This window comes from Drosophila persimilis, unplaced genomic scaffold (assembly GCF_003286085.1).
Source record: "Drosophila persimilis strain 14011-0111.01,24,50 unplaced genomic scaffold, DperRS2 tig00000002-arrow-pilon, whole genome shotgun sequence".
NCBI classification, from domain to species: domain Eukaryota; kingdom Metazoa; phylum Arthropoda; class Insecta; order Diptera; family Drosophilidae; genus Drosophila; species Drosophila persimilis.
In genome coordinates, this window is record NW_020825289.1 from 4,916,348 (window position 1) to 4,936,883 (window position 20,536).

At 42.2% G+C, this 20,536-nt stretch overlaps 1 protein-coding gene across 2 annotated transcripts in view; it reads left to right on the top strand.

Moving 5' to 3' along the window:
* The first annotated feature begins 305 nt into the window (after nucleotides 1-305).
* LOC6591082 (prolow-density lipoprotein receptor-related protein 1) overlaps nucleotides 306-20,536 on the top strand; it is a 53,066-nt gene continuing 32,835 nt past the window's right edge. For both annotated transcript variants that reach the window (XM_026986109.1, XM_026986110.1), the window contains exon 1: nucleotides 306-811. In XM_026986109.1, coding sequence (XP_026841910.1) covers nucleotides 691-811 — 121 coding nt within the window. In that variant the 5' untranslated portion in view covers nucleotides 306-690. The remainder of the gene's footprint in view (nucleotides 812-20,536) is intronic.

A 20,536-nucleotide genomic window follows, 5' to 3' on the forward strand; every position in this document is an offset into this window, starting at 1 on the left:
CATTATGAATCTTGAAAATTTTTAACGCAGTTCAGTTGAAAGATATCGTGATAATTGTTATGCAAAGATGAAGATGGTAATTAAAATAGTAATTATTATTATTATGAGTACTATTATCCGCGTTTAACTCAAGATGTTATCCTGTTTAAATAAAGGGGGCTTAAGCGGGCTAAGTTCGTGTTTTCATCTGTATGTTTAAAAGTTTTTCCCATCGTTAGCAGTAAAAAAAAATTTGGACGAGCGCGGTGACGTCGCGCATTGTTGTGAAAATTAATGAAAGATTTCGACGCCAAACTATGTGAAATAATCATAATTCTAATAAAAGCCTGTGCAGAGGTGTGATAGGTAAATAAATGTGGGTGTTGTTGCCGTAAAAATACATATCTAGTTAATTGAGGAAGTGTCCTTTCCCCCTCATTACCGCGTTTGTGAGTGTGTGAGCCTGTGCGTGTGTGTTTCACCGCGCGAAAGAAGTAAACAAAAACGTGCGACACTGCCAGAAAAATGCAAAGCTATATAAAAATCTGAATTAAAGGTTAACGAAAAGTGCTATCCCCGGCTGCACGAGCTGTTAGTTGTTGCTGTATTTGTTGTTGGTGCACAAGGAGAAAGAAATAGTAAAAGAAGCGGAAAGACAGCAGCACCGATAGCAACAGCAGCGGGGAGAAGCGTGAAGAGCAGTGCGGCAAGATGCCGGCGACAGCGAATGTGCGGGTGTTGTTGTTGTTGTGCTGCGCCGTCGTTGTGGATAGCAGTAAATTGCAGGAGCAGCAACAGGAGTCCTCCACGAAGAAACCCTCGGATGAGAAAGGTAAGAACGTGCTTTATCTCTCATTCTCTGACTCGCCTCGCTCTCATCTTAATTGTTTTCAATCTGCGGTGCATTAACCTGGCCCTCTCTCTCACACTCACACATTCTCATGGCTATGCCAAAAATAACAGCAGCGTCTCTCTGTCTGTGTGTCTCTCCCAATTTTTCTCTCTCTCTCTTCATCTTGTCCCTCGAGCATTTACTTTGTTATGCAAACTCTTTGTTTTTTCTTGTTTCCACAAAAACACCACGCAAATAAACAAAACAAGAAAAACAAAGAAAATGGAAAACAATTTTTGTGGATTTGCGTGGAATGTGGTACTTTACTTGCAACAAAAACAGATAAAAAACAAACAAAAAAATAGGATACAAATATTTGCGCTGCACGGAAAATGGAAGAAGCTTCGAGGAGTGTGGTACATGAAGGGGTAAATGATCCCAGCCAATGGCCACTTTCCAACGCTTCAATCGATATGTTTTTTGTCTGATGATCATTCAACCTCAATCTTCCAATCTTGCATATACCCTCCCCATGGATATAAAAAGATCAAAACTCTTAATTGGAACAGGATCCGCATAAATCATAAACCACTCATGGCCATAAAATGGCTTAGAATATTTGCACAGCAGCAACAAATAAATTCAATAAATTATGTAAGCTGTCTTCTTGACTCTAAGGAAGCGGACGGAGCGCGCGCCACTCACCCGCCTGGTATTATGCATGCACATGATCCATGACCCGAGAGGGTCCCAACTCTCCATACAAGAGTCCGTCCCCCTCGCTTGTTGAGACAGCCCATGAGAGGGGGAGAATCGTAAAAAAAATTAAATTAAAGTAAGCATTTCCTCACTTGAGGCGCAACTTTGTCGCAGTTTAAACGGGGATAATGCCCATAAAACACAGAAATCAATCAAACAAAATGTCCGCCTGACAACAGTTACCGCAAACACAGTGCCCACAAACACACATACAAACATACAGTGAAAGAAATTATTGAGATTAAGATTAAGATTAATTTTTAAATTTCTCTATATATAGGTTTCTTATCATCAGCTAATTTTGTTTCTTTGGGTGAGATATTCATCCCGTTTTTACAGCATCACATTGCTAATCTTAATTGGGCGATAATTAGTGAGAAATTTCTGGAGATTGCCATGAAAATAAAGTCATTAGACTTATAATAATTAAATGTTGTGATTCGAGATGCGGCAACTAACGCAGAGATAATCAGATGATGTGGGATGGTGTCAAGACTAAGGGTTAAGGTGGCCATTCTAAGTCACAATCACAATGATATATTTTTCAATTATTTTATATTTCGTAGAGCTGTTGAGATTTATAAAAAAGCATCGTTTAATTAATAAATTTGCATATTGATAATCAAGTCGAAATTACTTTCTTTGATTCCCTTTCAAAACGTTTTTCCAAGACATTTTTCCCTCAACACTCGTCGCCAGGAATTTGCATTTTTGATCGGCCTTTACCCTTGCCTTTGGTTGCGTTTCGCTTCAACTGTTTTCTGCCTTCGCCTTTCTCTTCTCCCCGACACCATGGCACCCATCCACCCACAGAAGGAGTGTGTAAACAAGACCGTTATACTTGCGCAGCCTCTTTTTAACAGTTTCGCAATTTGTGCACTGCCTGTGCAAAAAATGTATGAGGTCGGCTGACGCGAAGTGGAATGTGTCTACCGCTATCTTTGTGCAAGTAGACCAACCTTGTATTAATATACCTTGGAGTGAAGTGTGTCGCTGTAAACGTTACACGCCCGCGGCCAGGCAGGAACAGCAGTGAGGGGGAAGGGAATGTCAACAGAAGGCTGGCCCAACGCAACCCCATAACTCTCCCCTTAGCCCTACCGTCCTGTGCAGGCGGAAATATTCCGGAAATCGTTTATCATGTCGCCAATGGCTCTGTTTTAATAATTGCTGTCCGCGTTAAATGGCCAAAGGGAGGTCGATTGTGAAGAGAGAGAGGGAGAAAGGGAGAGAAAGAAGTGAGAAAAGGTAGCCTTAATTGTGAAACGGTAAGCAGTAAGCAGTCCATGGTGTGTGGAAAGCAGTGCAACTAAGATATTCCTTGCAGGGGCACGGCTCTTACAATCTATCACGAAATGAGGGCAGCAAGTAGAGGGCATAGATCTACTATCACGCTAATGCAAAAAGTTCCTCGTCACCTTATACAATTTGATTTTATACCCGATCCTCAATATGAGTATAGGGGTATATTAGATTTGTGGTAAAAGTGGATGTGTGTAACGTCCAGAAGAAAGCGTTTCCGACCCCATAAAGTATATATATTCTTGATCAGCATCAATAGCCGAGTCGATTGACCCATGTCTGTCTGTCCGTAAGTCCGTAAGTCCGTCTGTCCGTCCCTATCAGGGCCTAGTGCACAAAGACTTTAAGAGCTAGAGCAACGACATTTTGTATCCAGACTTCTGTGATATGTCACTGTTACAAGTATATTTCTTTTAGACTGCAGAATCTGAATAGGATCGTATCATTATTATAGCCAGAATGAAGAAAAAAATTTAATTTTTTCTCGCCCTGTCTCTCTCTAACACACACGTATCATAGCGCCTAGATCTCAGAGACTATAAAATCTAGAGCAACCAAATTTGGTATCCACACTCCTAAGATATTGGACCGAGACGAGTATATTTCAAAACTTGTCGTTTAATGTATCCATACTGACTATGTATCGGGTGTAAATGTAGAGTTGCGGTCGCAGCAACAACTCACAACGTTCCACCTCGTTTATTTTTATTTTGCTGTCCATCTCCTGTACCGTCCCAGTCCCCATTCAGTTTTGCTTGTTTGTTTGACTTCTGTTTGCCCTCACCTCCTCTGCTCTGCTATGGCGCTCGCCTCAAGTTCAAGAGCAAACGATAACCTGTCCACAGACGATTAAGTAACAACAACTACAACAACAAACAAGTTTGTGAGGTGGGTTGCACAAATACACAAATACACAAACAAGCACACACACAACACACGCACTAATACACAAGACCATACTATGTTGTATAGTACATAGAGAGGGGAGACTTTAACTCAAACAGAGACCCATACCAACACATAAGTCACACCTGCTTAAGGCCTAGCGGCCCCCGCCCCGACCCCGGCTCCGGCTCCGGCTCTGGCCCCAGCCCTCAAACCCAAACTATAAACTGAAGCCAAAAGAAAAGGAAAAAAAGGAAGAAGTGGGAGAGTAAGAGGCAGAGAAATGAAACAATTTGCCTTCGGCAGGGCCAAACAACACACAAGCAGTACAAAGGCAAAGGCAAACGCAAAAGCAAAAGCAAAAGCAAACGGAACAGAGCCCAAAACAAACTGGACAAGAGAGGAAGGCCAGCCTCGGAAGCCGCAGTATCCGTGGTTCCCACTGCAGCTAAATTTATAATATCTTAGCGGTTCCAATAAACAGTGTATACTACGTGAATAGGGAAATAATTATATATTATATAGTCCGTAATGCAAACATCTGGTTTAAATCAGAATACACTTTGCAAGGGTAAAACCACCACAGGCCCAAGCCGGTCGGCTTTTGTGTGTGTGTGTGGAGTAGAAAGGCAAAAGGCAAGCAAGATGGGGGGCAGGTGGACTGGCGTACAAAGAAGAAGCAAAGCTGCGATGCTTTAATACACTTCAAGATTTGCAGGATTTAGGCTTAAATTGTGGGAAAAGGTATCCCGTAATCCCAAATGATAGGATTAAATATCATTCTTCATATGATTTAAGAATAATTGATTATTATATGGAAAATGATCTTTTAGTTTTCATACTATCCCTACTCTGCTGCTCACGGGAAATTCTTTTCGCCCATTGAGGCCGGGAGCAATGCGCTTCATCTGTTCCGTTCTTTTCCGTTATGGACGGACTTTTATGCATGTCTCTTTTTTGTTGCCATTGATTTATTGTACAATTTATTGTTGTTGTTGCTCAATGCATGGCTCGACTGCTGCTGCTGCTGCTGCTGCTGTGTGCTGCTGTCTTTATTGTACGAGTAGTTATAGTACGAGATACATTTATGGTCCGTCTGGTTTGGCATGACGCACGACCGAGACGGGGACCTAGGACCGGTTCGGTTCGCTGAACAAAGACTCCAGCAGAAGTCCCTAGTCTAGACGAAGTGCCCAATATGGTCATGGGCTGGACGGGGGACGGCCAGCAGCGTATTCCACAATTCTGCCTTGATTTTGTAACCAGAAATTAAGAGTTGGACTCGAGAATACTTTGTGGAAGCAAAGGACTTTACAGATTCCTTTTAAAGAATTACTTTCAGTTCGTTTGTTACTCTTTCATGTTTACAATGTGATGTTGTATCTGTATTCACACACACACTGATCCATTTGGTTCATTATTGCAGCCCATAATTCCATCATTCATTTCGCTCACTGCTGCCTTTCAGCAAAACATTTCAATTGAAAGCATGGAAATGGTTAAATGGCAATTAAAAGTTCATTATGAGCGTGCGTCTCCATATCGTAGAGAAGGAAAATGAGCGGAAGCTGAGTACTGAGATAAATGTCTATATCCTACAACGAGGTCCTTTGTGACAATGGTTTGATTGCCATGGCAACTTAAGACTGTATTTAGAGATGCAATTCAATTAAAATTAATTATATACAGTTCACTTGTTTATATGTTTTTCTCCAGTGTAGTATTGTGGGTGTTTGTCCGTCTCCGTTTTAGCTTTTAATGAGCTTACGCATGCACGTACTCTCCTCTTTCCTCTACCACTGTCTGTGCAGCTAGAGAAAAATTGTTTGTTATAAATTTAAATCATTCACACACAGTAAATATGCACATATACTACATACATACATATGTATGTACACACTTGATCATAATAATAGGTACACCTTGAAGCTTTTCATTAATAATTAGTTTTATCGTACTTTAAGTGTTAAAAACAAAATTTTGTTTGGTATGTTTTATTTGTCAATGTATTGCAGTTCCGTGGCAAAAAAATGAAACAGGGAAACCGCCGAATAACAGAGCTTTAAGCGAAATTGCGAGTTGACATCACATTATGGCTGATCAAAATAATAGGTACAGTGTCAGTAAATTTTGAATATCAAGTGAATAATTTGGAAATTCTTGACTTTTTGGCAATTAAACATCCATTTCATTTAACAACAGTCTAAATATAAACAAATAATTATTTTTTTCTTACAAGAATAGGCCGAAAGTCTTATTGTACAGCCCAATTGGCTCTTAGTCTGGAAAAAGAAGGCCAATCTCTTTGGGCCATTGCCATATTAATGAAAAGGTCTCATAATTTTGTTACAATGCTTTAAAAATTAAAACCTAGACAGGAAACTCGCGGAAAGCCACAGAAAACAACCATAACACTTGACCACTGCATACTTTTCTTTGAGAAATAAGGACCCATTTAAGTCGTCAAAGGCTATTGCATCAGAAATTGCACTAGAAGTTAGTGCTCCAACGATCCGTAGACGGCTGCAACAAGCCAGCCTTCCAAGGAGAATAGAAAGAAAGGTCCCACTTACGCGTCAAAAAAATCTAGCCATGGGGCAAACTTTTGCTAAAGATCATAAAGACTGCGCAGGATGCGCCGGAGAGAAAAAGTGGAGAAGCCTTTTATAAAGCGACGAAACTAAAATAAATTTATTAGGGAATGAATGTGAAAGCAAGGTAGGAAGGCCTAAACGAAAGAATTTTGATCCATGTTTCAAAAAAAAAATTTCTCAAACATGGAGGTGCCAGCTAAAGACATGGGGCTGCTCATCCTGGTACGGCGTGGGTCCATTTTTCCTGACAACGAACAGAATGGACGCTGAGCAATACAAACCCAGATTGCAGACAGTTATGCTACCTTATGCTGAAGAAAACATGAGTTTCCATTGGGGATTTAAGTAATATAACGACCCAAGGCACACATCTAAGCTTTTGACCAACTTTTTTGAGGACCAAACAATAGACGTTTTAAAGTGGCTTCCTAAATTTTCCGACTTAGATCCAATCGAAAACTTGTTGGGAGATTTACGAAACAAAATTAGCTAAGTTTTCATTTTCAAATAATCAAAAATTATGCGAGGGTGTCCAAAAATTGAGGTATGAGACACCTGCCAGACGCTTATTACAAGTACGCCAAAAATAATTATAAAGGTGACAAAAAATCAAGGTGGATACATCGGATATTAACTATAAACCCCATTTAGGCAACAAAAAAATAATAATAATCAGTTAAAAAACTTTTTTCATAACAAAACTTGAAGTGTACCTATTATTTTGAGCAGCCTGACATTGACTCTGAAGTACAAATTGCTCTCTTTTCTTTTATAACATTATCCTATAATATAATAAAGTTTATTTTATTGAAAACAAATACTATTGGTATAATTGAGAACTAATTTTAAGTTTCAAATATTGAACACAACTGCTTTTTGTTATGTTAAAGTTTACGTAGATGTGTGTACCTATTATTATGATCAAGTGTGTAAATATGTACATTTGATATGTTTGGCTTACATTAATGACAAACACGAATCCACTAGCACTAGGCCACAGCCAGAGAACCCACCCACAAAACTGCGGCTTACAAACACATACACACACACACACACACACACGCGTACATACATATATAAATACAAATTCAGTAGAGTAATAAGTTGACTGTGGGTGTGTGTATCCGTGTGTGTGCCACTCAATTTAGTTTTAATTAGCAATGAGCATGGAATAGTTGTACCAAGAGAGCTACAAGCTCAACGAGCATCTCAAGTGGACCTTTCCTCTCTCCCTCCCTCTACTCGTTCCCCCTCTTTCAACGCTTTTCCGCTCGTTGCATACTTTTGGCATAATTATTTGGTTCATTCTCGTAATGGAAATACATTTTATAATTGCCATTTACCCCCCACTTAAGCGTGGGATGGAATGGGGCAGGGGATTGAGTAAGTGGCTTGCACAGTTGAGGTCAAAACATTTTTTGCCTTCAATGGAAATGAATTGTGCAGCGGGGCTTATAAAAGCATATCAAAAAGTTTGCAATTACAGATATGTACAAATAATTATGTATATTTTGAAGCAAGAAACAGCAGCCAAACTTTCTATCTTAATAATAATGATAATCCCAAAATTGCATGCAGTTTCGGGCTGTTTCAATTTAGAAAAGTTGCACTCCATTATAGTGTAGTTTCAATTCGTTTTCCCTCTCCTTCAACTTTATCCTCCGCTCTTCAATGAGCTTCAACAAACTACAATAAGTCCTCAAACGTACACAATTCAGCATATGCTGAAAGCTCTCTCTCTCTCTCACACACACACAATAATACAATTCTGTAGTAACAGAAACAGCAACAACTTTTCTCGTTCAATCCCCGTATATGGTCGGTCAGACCTCGACGTTGAAGTGTTGCTGCCGCTTGGTGTTGTGGCTGGCCTGCCCTAAGCAGATTGGAATATTGAGAGGGAATTTAAACGGGACTTTGCATTAGTGAGCTTTGTGAGAAAAGTGAGGAAAGCTGTGAGGGGCTGGGGGAGTGCTCAGCGTATGTTGTAAATGTTATAGTCGTGTAACAATGAAACCGCAAAGCCAAGCCCATCCTTCTGCCCTGCTTAGGATCTGTGTTAGCAATTTTCTTTGGTTTATGCGCGCTTTGAGTTTTTGTTTATAAAGTTCTGTTCTCGTACTTTATATACATACATATGTATGTATTGGTGCAGTTCATGGAGTAAAACAAGTTGGCAATGCTTCACAGAATGCTTTGCCCACGCATAAACCGTTGACCATTTGTCATCTCTGCACTCTCTACTCTCTATGCTCCCTAGCATTGCATCCATGAAACATTTTACAAAGTAATTTAAACGTATGACGACAGCCAGCAGCAGTATAAGCAGTCCGGTGTGAGGGGGTGGCCGAGCGGTTCAGGCAGGCAAAACGCAAATTAATGATACGCAATTGCGGCAAATCGCACGCTTCCATGTGGGCGACATTTTGTTTGAAGTGCACTTTGTCCCCTGCATGTGTGCAGTGGCCCATTGATGCGGTGGGAGAGGAAGGGAGCCGCCCGTGCTGTAATTGTATGCTGTAGAGCTTGCTTGTTCTTGCCCTCTTCTCCGATTGTATGCTCGACTAGCAGACAGATTGTAGCCGCTTGAATATAGTGAAGTTTGAAACAACTTAAAATTATATAATACTCTAAAAATAGATATTCGTTTGCTGTGTACTGGTAGCATCACGCCATCTGCTGTATCTGGTAAGGCCTTTTTCGTGCCGCTTTGCTATGTTCTGTTATGTTGAGCGAACGCTACAGGGAGTACAGTAGTCGGTACTGTGCACCAATTTGCAGCTATCTAGAAACCATTCGCTCGCTCTCTCTTTCTTTTTTTGTTGCTTTGCATATTTGTCTACCTTTATGCACTCGGTGTGGCTGCGCTGCTGCCGCTGCTGTCGCTGTTGATGATGGTTTCTGTTGTTGCTTTTTGTGCTGTAATTTTTTCCGCTTCCTTTGTTTTGCGCCAGGCTTTTGCTGTCGTCGCCGCTACTGCTGCTGCTGCTGCTGCTGCTGCTGGTGTTGTTTTCTGCCGTCGCCGCTGCGTCTGTTATTATAAGCAGAGAGCTTTTCCCGTTTTTGCAAATTACTTCCACTTCTCGTTTCTAGCTCTCCAAGACCCTCCCACTAGATGCCTATTGTTTGGTTTCTTTGGCGGGGGTCCATTCGGAGTGTGTAACTACTTCCTTTCCACTATCCACTGTATCCCTCACCATCGCTTTCCGTCTCTCTCAGCCTCTTTCTATCTCTCTCTATCGCTCTCTTTGGCTAATCACAGTCCTGCCAAAACACAGTCATCAATATCCCCATTCCACAAAACTCATGTCGAAACATGTCTGCAATAACCGTTGATGCAGCGCTATTTTGTTCTCTAATTTATGGCATTGTCGAGACAGAGAGAGAGAGAGAGAGAGAGAGAGAGAGATGCTTATCATTGAGACACGCACGCTCTGGAACGGTATGAAATATGAGGCATGCCACAATAGAATGGGGGAAACCGTCTGAGGAATGAAAACGAGACATGGGTCTGGAAATTGAATTCGAAGTGGGCTAGAATCCTACAGAATACTACAGTGCATATAGCTGGACCTATCCAAATCTCATCCTACATAGATATGATATCGTTATTTTAATTAAATTTCTATGCAAATATTTTTGAAACGCAGGAAGGACAAGGCCTAAACGAAATTTAAACTAATTAAAATGTTTTGCCCCATAAATCAACAAATATTCTTACACCCCATAGCTACCACTCCCACTCCGCCTCTGCCCCGACCTACCACCTACTAGGTTATGTTTCCCCTTTAGTTAATTTCGAGAAGTTTTCGAGCGCGTTATGTGGGAGAAGTGGAGAAAGGCGAGGGCTCGAGAAAGATGAAGAGGGATTTTTGTTGCTCTTTACTCGCGCTGACAAAGTTTGTTAGTTTTAGCGCCAATTTTAATGTGCAAACTTTTAGCGCAGACTGTTTCGGGCCCCTTTTTCTCCTGCAGAGATTCTTTGGGTTGAATGATTAGCAAAAGTTTTTCATTTTGTGTCTCACTTACTAGAAAACTAGAAAATTCAGTTTAGTTTTTGCTTGGTCTCAAAAGAAGTTAGGAGCCAAATGGCGTCGACGATGGGGAATTTTCCATATTTTTCAACGGAAATTTATCCGCAGAACAGAGGAATCTTCCCTCTCCCAAAAAAAAAAATAAACCAAACTGGAATCAATTTCCGTTTCCCCTTAAATCTCTTTCATCAACACCTTCAATCAAAAATCAATTCTACTCCGCGTTGCGCCATCAATCAAGCTGGTTATATTTATGAAACGTGCCTTTTGGCTCCATAAAAAATAGGATCCTCTGAGAGAAAGCAGCAAAAAAATCGCTATATTTTATCAGAATTTTCAATTAAATTTGGTAATTGTGAAAAATAATAAAGCAATAAATACAACCGGGGGGTGGGGGGGGGGAATGGAAAGAGGAAAAGCAATAAAACAATAAAAACGCTGCCATTCATTTTCGCCTGCCACTGGCAGAGACCGACCCCTCCGATGATGATGATGATGATGACGATGATTTGTGTAATTCGCGCCCTGGCGAACAATTTTTCAATTTAATTAAAGCACCTCTCCCCCCTCTCACATACGCTCTGGATCCGAATCTGAATCTGGATCTGAATTTATGGATACATGCCGCCGTGCCCACTCCCCTGCTGACAGCCGATAGTCGTCGGGTCGAAAGAATTACAATTTCAATTTTCATGCTCTCCCATTAATATGTGTATTTACCCACCCACATATGTGTGTGTGTGTGTGTGTGTGTGTCGTGCCTGAAATTTATATCAGAGATCTACTACATGACCTGAAATTGCATTTTAAAAAACCAGCAAGGAATGCCTCGCAGAGAGAAATACAGATACAAAACAAACAAAAAAACAACAACAACAACAACAAAACAATCTGTAATTGATGGAGTGCCAAATTGACAAATGATTGACAACATTGATATATCCAATATGCAAAAAAACAAAAAATAAAGAAAAATCATCATTTATGCAATTCAATATGTGATACGTTCCCGGCGGAATATCCATTCCCATTTTGAGGGAAAAGTTAGTGGGCTCGCCTGGAAAACCAATATTAGGTGGGTGGAAAACCTGGGTAATAGTATTTCCTTAAGATTAAAGGTACATATGTATATATTTTTGCGTTCCAATAAAGCTTTGGAAAATGGTTTTCAGAAATGCCGGGCGGGGCCCTTCCCAAACTATTTTTTATAGACCCTGCTGCAAATGACACAACACCCTTTTTTGGGCAACATAGTATATTTTTCTGGAGAGCTCCGGTCACAACCCCGCGATACAAAAGTCAAAAATAAAAAAGTCACCACCAAATCCGAGGGGGGAAAAAAAATATATAGAGGCCAACCGCCCCGTGGCCGCTCTCTTCGCTTTTCATCAATCTTTGTTAATCATTTTTCTCTACATGGGAAAATCTAAAAAGGGAAAAAGAATATTTGTATTTCCCTTACCCACCGCATAGCCTATTTTTTCAAAGGAGAGTGGCGTATCCTCGACGTGGAAAAATTGGAAAACTCTTCTCTTTTTTTTTGTTGTTGTGCAGGCGCCCGCAGTTTTTCATTCGTACATATATGTACATATATTCTCTGTATATATATTGTCTTTCTCCTCGCTCGAATAAAATTTTTTTATTTTGTTGGCTATGGGAATGCTTTCATTACCTTTCTGGGAGTTTTCACAATTGGTTTTGAGGGCGAACTAAGGCTCTTAGGGGTATTACAAGATTACAATCTTTATAAGCACTCTATATTGATGGAGCCATCTATGAGGAGAGATACCAAAGGTGATTTGATCTCTTCACGGCCAAAATTTCATTTTAACAAAATATCTCCAATAAGACGATGGTAAAACATTTCTGGAGCCATACGAAACTACGGATGGAAGTACAGATGATAATGCTGGAGGGAAAGATTGTTTGAAAGGTTATCAAACTTGATTTTAAGTTGGATTCAAAGTAAACCTAAACTAAACACAATGATTAGTTTCTATCTCGGTCCATGGATGACCTTTAACATTTTTTTTTGGCCTCAATTCGCTTTTGTTTTAGTTGGGATTCGGGCTGGGATTTTCCGTCATATTTAGGAAAAGGTCACATCTCCCCCCCCCCCCACCCCCTGTCTTTTTTGTTCTCATTGTTGTTGCCCCCATTTGTTGCTCCTTTTGTTGGGCTTTCATATTTTGTTGTCCATCGTAGAAAATTAAAAGTGCAGAGCGCTTTGTTTCAATTCGTCCTCTGCTCTGGCTGTGCTCTTCTGTGCTGTGTGTGTCTGGAGGGAAGGGAAGATTTGTAATTTCCTCGCACAGTCACAAAGGGATCCTCCAGCTAATCTAAGGGACAATGAGACAGGACAGGGCCCAAAGAGTATGAGGGCCGAAGATTTCCATACCCTTGCCGAACCAAATTGAACAGTTTTCCTAAGAAATACAATCGAAATACTGTCGCATCTGTATGTGTCCTGTCAAATCGTAATACCCTCTAAAAAGGGTATATCCCAAAATGAGCAGCAAAAAGGGGGGCCCCCATCGCCATTTGTTTGTCTCCCTCACCGCCATGCATATCTATCCGCCTGGTCTCTATCTATCCCTATCTCTGTCTGTCGTGTGGCACGCAGCTGCGCTCCTGCCGCTGCTGCTCCTCTCTCACCTTGGACAAATGCAAGCAGGAAAGTGGGAAAGTGGGAAAGTGATGGAGAGCGAGAGCTGGAGCCGGGATTGTCGGCGGCTTGAGACTCATTTACAGCTGCAGCTTTTAATCTTAATTTTATAGTAGTGCCAAAGGTTTGCCTTCTTCTTCTTCTTCGTCTTCTTCTTCTTCTTTCCCTCTCCTATGCAAACAAACTGCACTTTTGTACTTTTGTGGGGAGTTTTTCTCCTCTCTATCTGCTCTTCCAGCTCTTCAGCCCTATCTCTGTCTCTCCAACACTTTTTAGTGCCACTCTAGGACTTGTTCAAGAAACTGTGCGTGTCTGTTCACGTTCAGAACTAATTTAAACAGTTTTAATATGCGTTTGGCATATGTATGCAACCACACCTCTCGAGTGCCAGCCGCCCACTAATTAGAGAGACAAATTTATGGCAAAATATTATACATATGTATTTATAATTATATGTCCATACATACATACATACATACATATGTGTAAATTGAGAGAATTATGAGAATTATTTAATGGTATTTGCCATCCAATTAGGAGCCCAAAATGTTCATAATTGTTTGATCCAATTTATTGTGTAATTTTAATTAGATTTTGAATAGAAAATATGTACAATTTAAAACGGGAAAAGTATCCTCCTTACCCACTAAATAAATAATGTGCAGAAGAAAGCATTTTGAAATCTACACTTTTACACTTTTAATAGGATTATTTTATTTTATTTATTTATTTATATTCGTTTTTTTGTGCCTCAAACCCGTCCCGTGCCGTATCTTTTTTCATTGAAACTGTTCCACTGTTCCACTGTTCCACACATCCTGAACGGTTACTGCCACTCCTTCAGCAGCATTTATCCGCTGTACTTTCTGGTCCTTCGGGGAGCGGGGGCCGCACACAAATTGGCTTCAAATCTTTTGACATGCTACGTCAAGTTTGTCATATGTCCTGCATACACACTTCGGGATGACAAGGATCGGTGTGCAAGCTCCTCCAAGTCCGCCTTGGGCCGAGACACGACAGAGCAAGAAAATTGTTTTAAAGTGTGTCAGCATTTGCCTGTCTCGTTGTCTCCCTCTCTCTCTCTCTCTCTCTCTCTCTGGTGAAACTGCTTGGAATTTTAATGAAGGCGGAGGCTCCTCCACCCGGCTCGTGCTTCTTGTGGCCAGCCAGTCGGCAGAGATTTGTCTGCTCCCCAGCCTGCCAGCCAGTCGAATCCCCTCCTTAACGGCAAACGCTGCTGCTTTGCATATTTTTCCATTAAAAGCGATTTAAATACCTTTTGCTAGGCTTTCCCATTTTCCCATTCGTCTTATCAAGGGCTCTCTTTCGACACTTTGGCGTAGGAGAAGCTCTCTTCTCCCTGCCCCCTGGCTCAAGGCTGGCGGAAAAGATTGAATTTTATAATAAATTTTGCCAGAAGAAGACGCCACCAACCAGCACAGCACACTATCTACAGCCGCAGCGAGCCTGTCGTTCGCCTGGAGATTTATACCCAAGGGCTACCCAAGGGTTAAAGTCAACATGTCTCTCCTTTTGGTTATCCTTGCGGCTGTGGCTGTGGCTCTGGCTCTGGCATGCAATTGATATTGAAATTGAAGGTTGGGGCAGGTGTCAAAGGTAAAACAGTGTCGGGGGAAACGGCTTTGTCAAAGGAAACCTCTAGACCTCCACACCTCAATCGTATAATCGTATTATTTAATCATTATCAATACTAAATGGATCTCTTCTCTTCTCTTTTTGCAGGTAATTTCCCTCTACCTCTACCTCTCCCTTGACCGACCGACCGCATGTGGATTAAATTGACCAAAATATCTTCCGTCTAATTGTGCGGCGCATTAAATGCATTAAGTACTGCAAATTGTGGCCATTATTACAATTACAATTGTTGTTACGAATTTATTGTTATTACTACTATTATTATTGTTATTATTATGATGTACAAAGGCACCTCTCAAGTGGCGGCGCAGACCGCAAGATTGAGTTCTGTATGCCACATACAAAAATAACGTATACGCCGCGGAGAACAAATCAAATCAGCAGCGCTTAAGTGCCAGCAATTCAGACAGCAATGTAGTTGATACGTACACACACACACACACACACATACACATACATATATTATTTATGTTTATTCTGTGTATTTCCTCGAGCACTTCAGCCATTTACGAGTACATATGTATGTACAATCTTTAAATTTAATCATAAATATGAATGTACACAACAGATAATGTATAATACAGTTTATGGCTGATTTTGGCACTTTAATTTACTTGAATATTATATTTCCAACATGAAGAAAGGCTGGCAATGGCAATGGCCAGAAGGATGGGAATATGCCAACTTGTTGCCTAATAACATGTTCATAACATGACTTTTATGCAAATCAATCTGTATTTAAAGATATTCCAATTAAGTAACCAAAGAGAGCCACGGGCCACACATAAATCCTTCTTCTGTCGACAGGCCATGAAAATGTGGCTGAAATCCGATAGATGCCCAGGTATTTATTTGATAATAAATATTTTCAAACAGTCTACAGCTGTGTCTGCAATGCTGTGCCTGTGGACAACAGGAAAATATCGAAATCACGTAGCTATGGGCTAGAAGATGCTCTTTCCTTTCCCTGGGATGGGTGAAAACATCTATGTATACAGAGATCCGAGATGGAGCCTCTTCTCAGCCATTTCTTATAGCTAATATAGCTAATATGCCCCAGAGTACCGCTTCGCTTGTGTGTGTGTGTGTGTGTGTGGCGTGTAAACATCTTGAATTTTGGATTAATTTTTGGAATATCCAAAACATTTTCTTCACGTTTTTCGGGGTTTTGTTTACGTACTCTAGATGCGAAATGTCGAAATGTTTGTACGGATTGCGGATAAAATTCCTTTTCTGACTTTGTTCTAATCTTTCGACAATTCCTCCGTCGTTTTCCACACATTTTCCTTGGCTGTGGCTCTGCTGATTCCCGTTTCCGATTTGCCGATTGGCCCCAATTCGTTTTCGCCGTTGAATTTATGAAACTTTTAAGATTTAAGTTTTTTTCAATGGCCAGCCTTCCTCCTCCTCCTCCTCCTCTCCTCTCCTCCCCTCCTGCCCAGCACTGTTGGCGGAAACTTTGTGGCTAGAGAGAGAGAGGGAGAGGGAGAGGGAGAGGGAGAGGGAGAGGGGGGGCTTTGAGTACTTCATTAGGTCGCTTTGTTGCTCATTAAGTGCGCGCATTACTCGATCCAGGGAGTAACTTTTCAGGCGCAAACACACGGGCTTTTTTGTATACCCTTCCCAATGGGGGCATGGCCCCATCTGCAGGGGGGCTTGTGGGGGCTTTAAAGTCCAGTCTGTGATAGAGGGTATCCGATGGTTCTGCCTTGGGGGGAGTTTCCTTTAATGTGTTATGTAAATACGTTTTGAAGCGATGCCCCCCAACTACTTGGCGCCCTCTGCTGCGCCGTTGCCCTTTCAGTTTCAATCAGTGGCAGCCGCAGCCGCAGACAGAGACGGAGACGCAGTCAGAGGAGCCCTGCCTGCATGTTTTCATTATTAATGCCTCCACCGGCTGCCACATCCCATGCCCCACCGCTGTCTGCGGCGCGCCGTCTTTCGCTGACTTGGCTTTTCGTCTAGAGTTGCAACCACATTGCGCTGGTCATGGCCCAGACTGCTGCTGCGTTGCCCTCGGCTCGAGTGGGATTCTGTTTCCTGTTTCACTGTGGCTCTTTTCCCCTGTTCCTCTTTACCGGTGGCAGGTTTTACGCCGTTCTGCCAAATCAATTGTTTGTAATGAACTTGCAACAGAATGGTGGCAGTACTCGGTGGCAGCCACCATGGAATTGTGAATGGAATACGCCTCAGGCGAAACTGAGGCTAAATCAAGTCTTAAATGTGACGAGAGACGACACACCTCCCCCCACCACCCACCACCCACTCTCGAATGCTCGTCCTGAAAGTGTTCCCGTGTTCCGGGTTCATCTTCCGCCCAAGAATGCCGTTACAACAGCAATTGAAATTAATTAGTGCTGTAATTTGATTAAGCACAACATCTCTGTCTTGTCTCCGTCTTGCCCCCCCCTCCTGCACCCCCCCTCCTGTCTCCCGTCTGTCTGCATAAATACATATATTAGGCAGCCAGAACGTTCATAAAGTCCTCGCAAGTATTCCCGGGCGTACATATATTTGCATTGCGGCTCCCGAAAGATGGTTCATGCTTTGCGCTTCCTCATTAACTAATTGCCCCTCGGCCTTTCAGCATTTTGGGAGATGTTCGCGTGAAAAACCGCGACAACAAAAATACACAAAACACGACACGTGTTAAGGACACACGCATACATATGCAAATGAAGGGAGGCGCAGGCCTCTCTTGCCACCAAAGAAAGTCGATATAATTGAAATGGTTTTTTGGTGTTGCCCTTCCAGGGTATATCCATGGCATCCGCAACCAACAAAGATATAGAAGAGAAAAATGACGAGATTAACGGCCATCAAAGTGCCACAGAGGAGACAAGCCAGGGCATTCCATGGCGGAATCAGTCACAAGGTAACGTCGTCCGCTCTGCTGAGGACCATCCACTTTTTCGACTCACTCTCTCGGCTTTCGGGGACCCCAGCGCCAGAAAGAGATAGCAAGCGTTATGCGTTCTGCACTCGTCGTCTGTGATTGTTTTAGCTGATAAATAAATCGGAATATTTAAAACAAATGATTGTAAAACCATAGTCGACGACGTTTGGCAAACGGATGGTCCTCGCAAGAGAGCAGATGTGATGAGGGTGTGGCCTTATTGTAGTCTCGTATTCACACGATAATAATCAGACATGCAATGTTTGGCAAGTGTTTTGTAACCTGAGTTTCGATCCAAATGTAATAATCTTTGATGGTGCCCATGTGTAGGGTATTCCTACAAGTTTTCGCTTTGTCTGCTGCTTTGGTGGCATGAACTTTACCAGGCGTCTGTGCCCCCACCCCTCCACTCACACATCTCATTTTCATTGTCTTCCTCACTCGCTTTCCCTTTGTGTGGGAGTGGGGGAGCGGAGAACGTGAGGGGGGATGGGGGGCATCTGTTAACAACTTGAGCCACATTGACGCCTCCATGTGAGCTGTGAGATTTACATAACAGCTGGTTACGCCCAGCCGCCCTGCCCCCAGGCCCCAGCCCCCCAGCCCCCGCCACATGCCGGGGCAGGGCTTTGGCTTTTGTTCTTCTGTTCCCCGCACAAAGGAAATTGCCAATTGCAAATCAATTTAGGCAACAACTTTACATAAATCAAATGCTCCAGCACCGTCAGCTGTTTCGAATGCCTTTTGGGGCCAATTGGAAAAACTGAAAATGTGGGCAAAACGGGACGCAAATACGAATTGAAACATATGGCTGCAACGTTGAGAGATGCAAAGATGTTATGCCTTCAGTTTATTTGCCAACAAATGAAATAAGGAAGAAATTTTTGCAAATTTACAAAAGACCAAAGCCAGAAAAAGTTGGCCCTGCTTTCGTTCTTCCTACAAAATTTGCAAACGAGGCAAAAACGAAAGCAAAAAGGTACAAGAATTTTTTAATAAAATACTAAGTAAAGTTCGGTTGGAAAACAAGGAGTAATGGAGCACAGCACATTCCTCGTCTCGTCTCGTCTCGTCTCGTCTCCGCAAATCAAACCAAAAACCGAACCAAAATCCATTTGCGCCTTTGGAGGCCACACTTGACTGAGTCTCTACTTTGGCTAGGACACCCTACCATGGCCCCCTCTCCACCGCTTTCTCCCTGTGGCCCTAAAGGCGAGCCTTTCTCTTAGTTCTCAGTCGATGCAAAAGCAGCTCAAAGTGATTGATGGCTGAATGCATAAATTATTGATGGCCATAGACAATGCTGCTGCTTCTACCGACTGGCAGATGACAGGGTGGGGGGGGGGGATGCCAATGAGGAGGGGGAGAAAGAGGGAGCGGGGAGCTGGGAGCGCTCTGCGGTTAGTTACAGCCACAGACAGGCAACTGAGAATTGACAGGTGAATAGGGGAATATACAGATACGAATATAATAGAATATAGTAAATAAAATAGCACCAGATAGTAGTCTTTGAACAAATGGAATGCAGCCACAGATAATGGCGAAAATTAGCCAAAATAAAAGAAAGAAAGCTAACAAAAACAACGACGATTAAAAGGTTCTTGAAGACCTGGTGGAATGGTGGAAAAATAGAGTAGTACATATCACAATTCTGGGAATATATTTTATCCCCTCTTAAATTCGAAGTCTCCTCCTCCTCCTCGTCGAGGCATTTTTCAGCTTCTTTTGGTGTACCTTTTTTCTTTGTTTTGTGTTTGTTGTTTTTCCTTTTGGTATTGATTTCGTCAAAAGCTTTTTATAGATCTTTGCTCGATGGCCTAGTCGAGTGGGTCGAAAAGAGGCGTAAAAACAATTTAAGCGTAATTTGAAGCTTAAAGTAAACAGACAAATGCGAAACGAAATGGAGAACCGTGAACGTCGAACGTCGAACGGAAGAGCATTTGCAAGGAGAACTGGGAATAGGGGGGTGTATGGAGGGACGGGGACGGGGACGGGGGGGCGGGGGCCTCACTGTTGTAATTGCTGTGTTGACTGATGATCGGATGGCCATGTTTGACAGTTTAATAGCCCCGACAGTCATGGGGGCACCCTGCCTGTCAAATGCTGGCGAATCATTTGGCAAACGAGAGAAAAAATACAAATAAATCCCCCAATATACGAAAATCGAATGGAAATTCCGCTTATCGACTCGTTTGAGGAGTATGTAATACCGTTAGTACCGATAGCATTTTGAACGCTTTGTATATTTGGATATAGACCCTATTTTGTTGAGTTCAAAGCTCAAAATGTTTTCTCCTCTTGATTTGATGGTTTTACAGATCTTTAGTGCATAGAATATTGTTCCATTACAGTGTTCATGTTTCTTAGATGCCCTTCCGTTTCATAGATGTCTAACTAAAGTCCCACGATAGAATTCCCAGCTCAAAGAGAGGGAAAGAGCCAGCAAATGGGACGGACTGAGCGTGAAGAGTCCTCGTTCTTTGGAAAATGTTAATTTGTGTTGATATACAGATACATACATAGATGTGGTGCTCCCCTGCTTTGAATAGACTCTCAAGAGATGCGCCCATTAGCCATGGGCCAGGCCAACTAAGGGTTAATGTTTGCCCCACCCCCCGTGGACGAGGATGTGCCCCCATCCTACGCTTTTAATTCGTTGCAGCATTTTTCCTTCTTCCATTCATTCCATTTATTCATTTTTTGCTGTTGCTCTGCTGCTGCTTCCGCTTCTGCTGGCTCTTTTGATTCCTGCCCAAGTGCGTTAAGCTTTCAAAGCTGAGCCGGCTTAAGAGCTTTGCAACTGTTGTTGCTGCTGGCTGAGGTTTACACTTTCTAAAGGTAACATATCCGACGCACACCCAGGGGCTAAACAGGGGCCTATCAATGGCCCCGGAGGGAGGCCGGGGAGGGAGAGGGGGGCACAGGCATGTATGG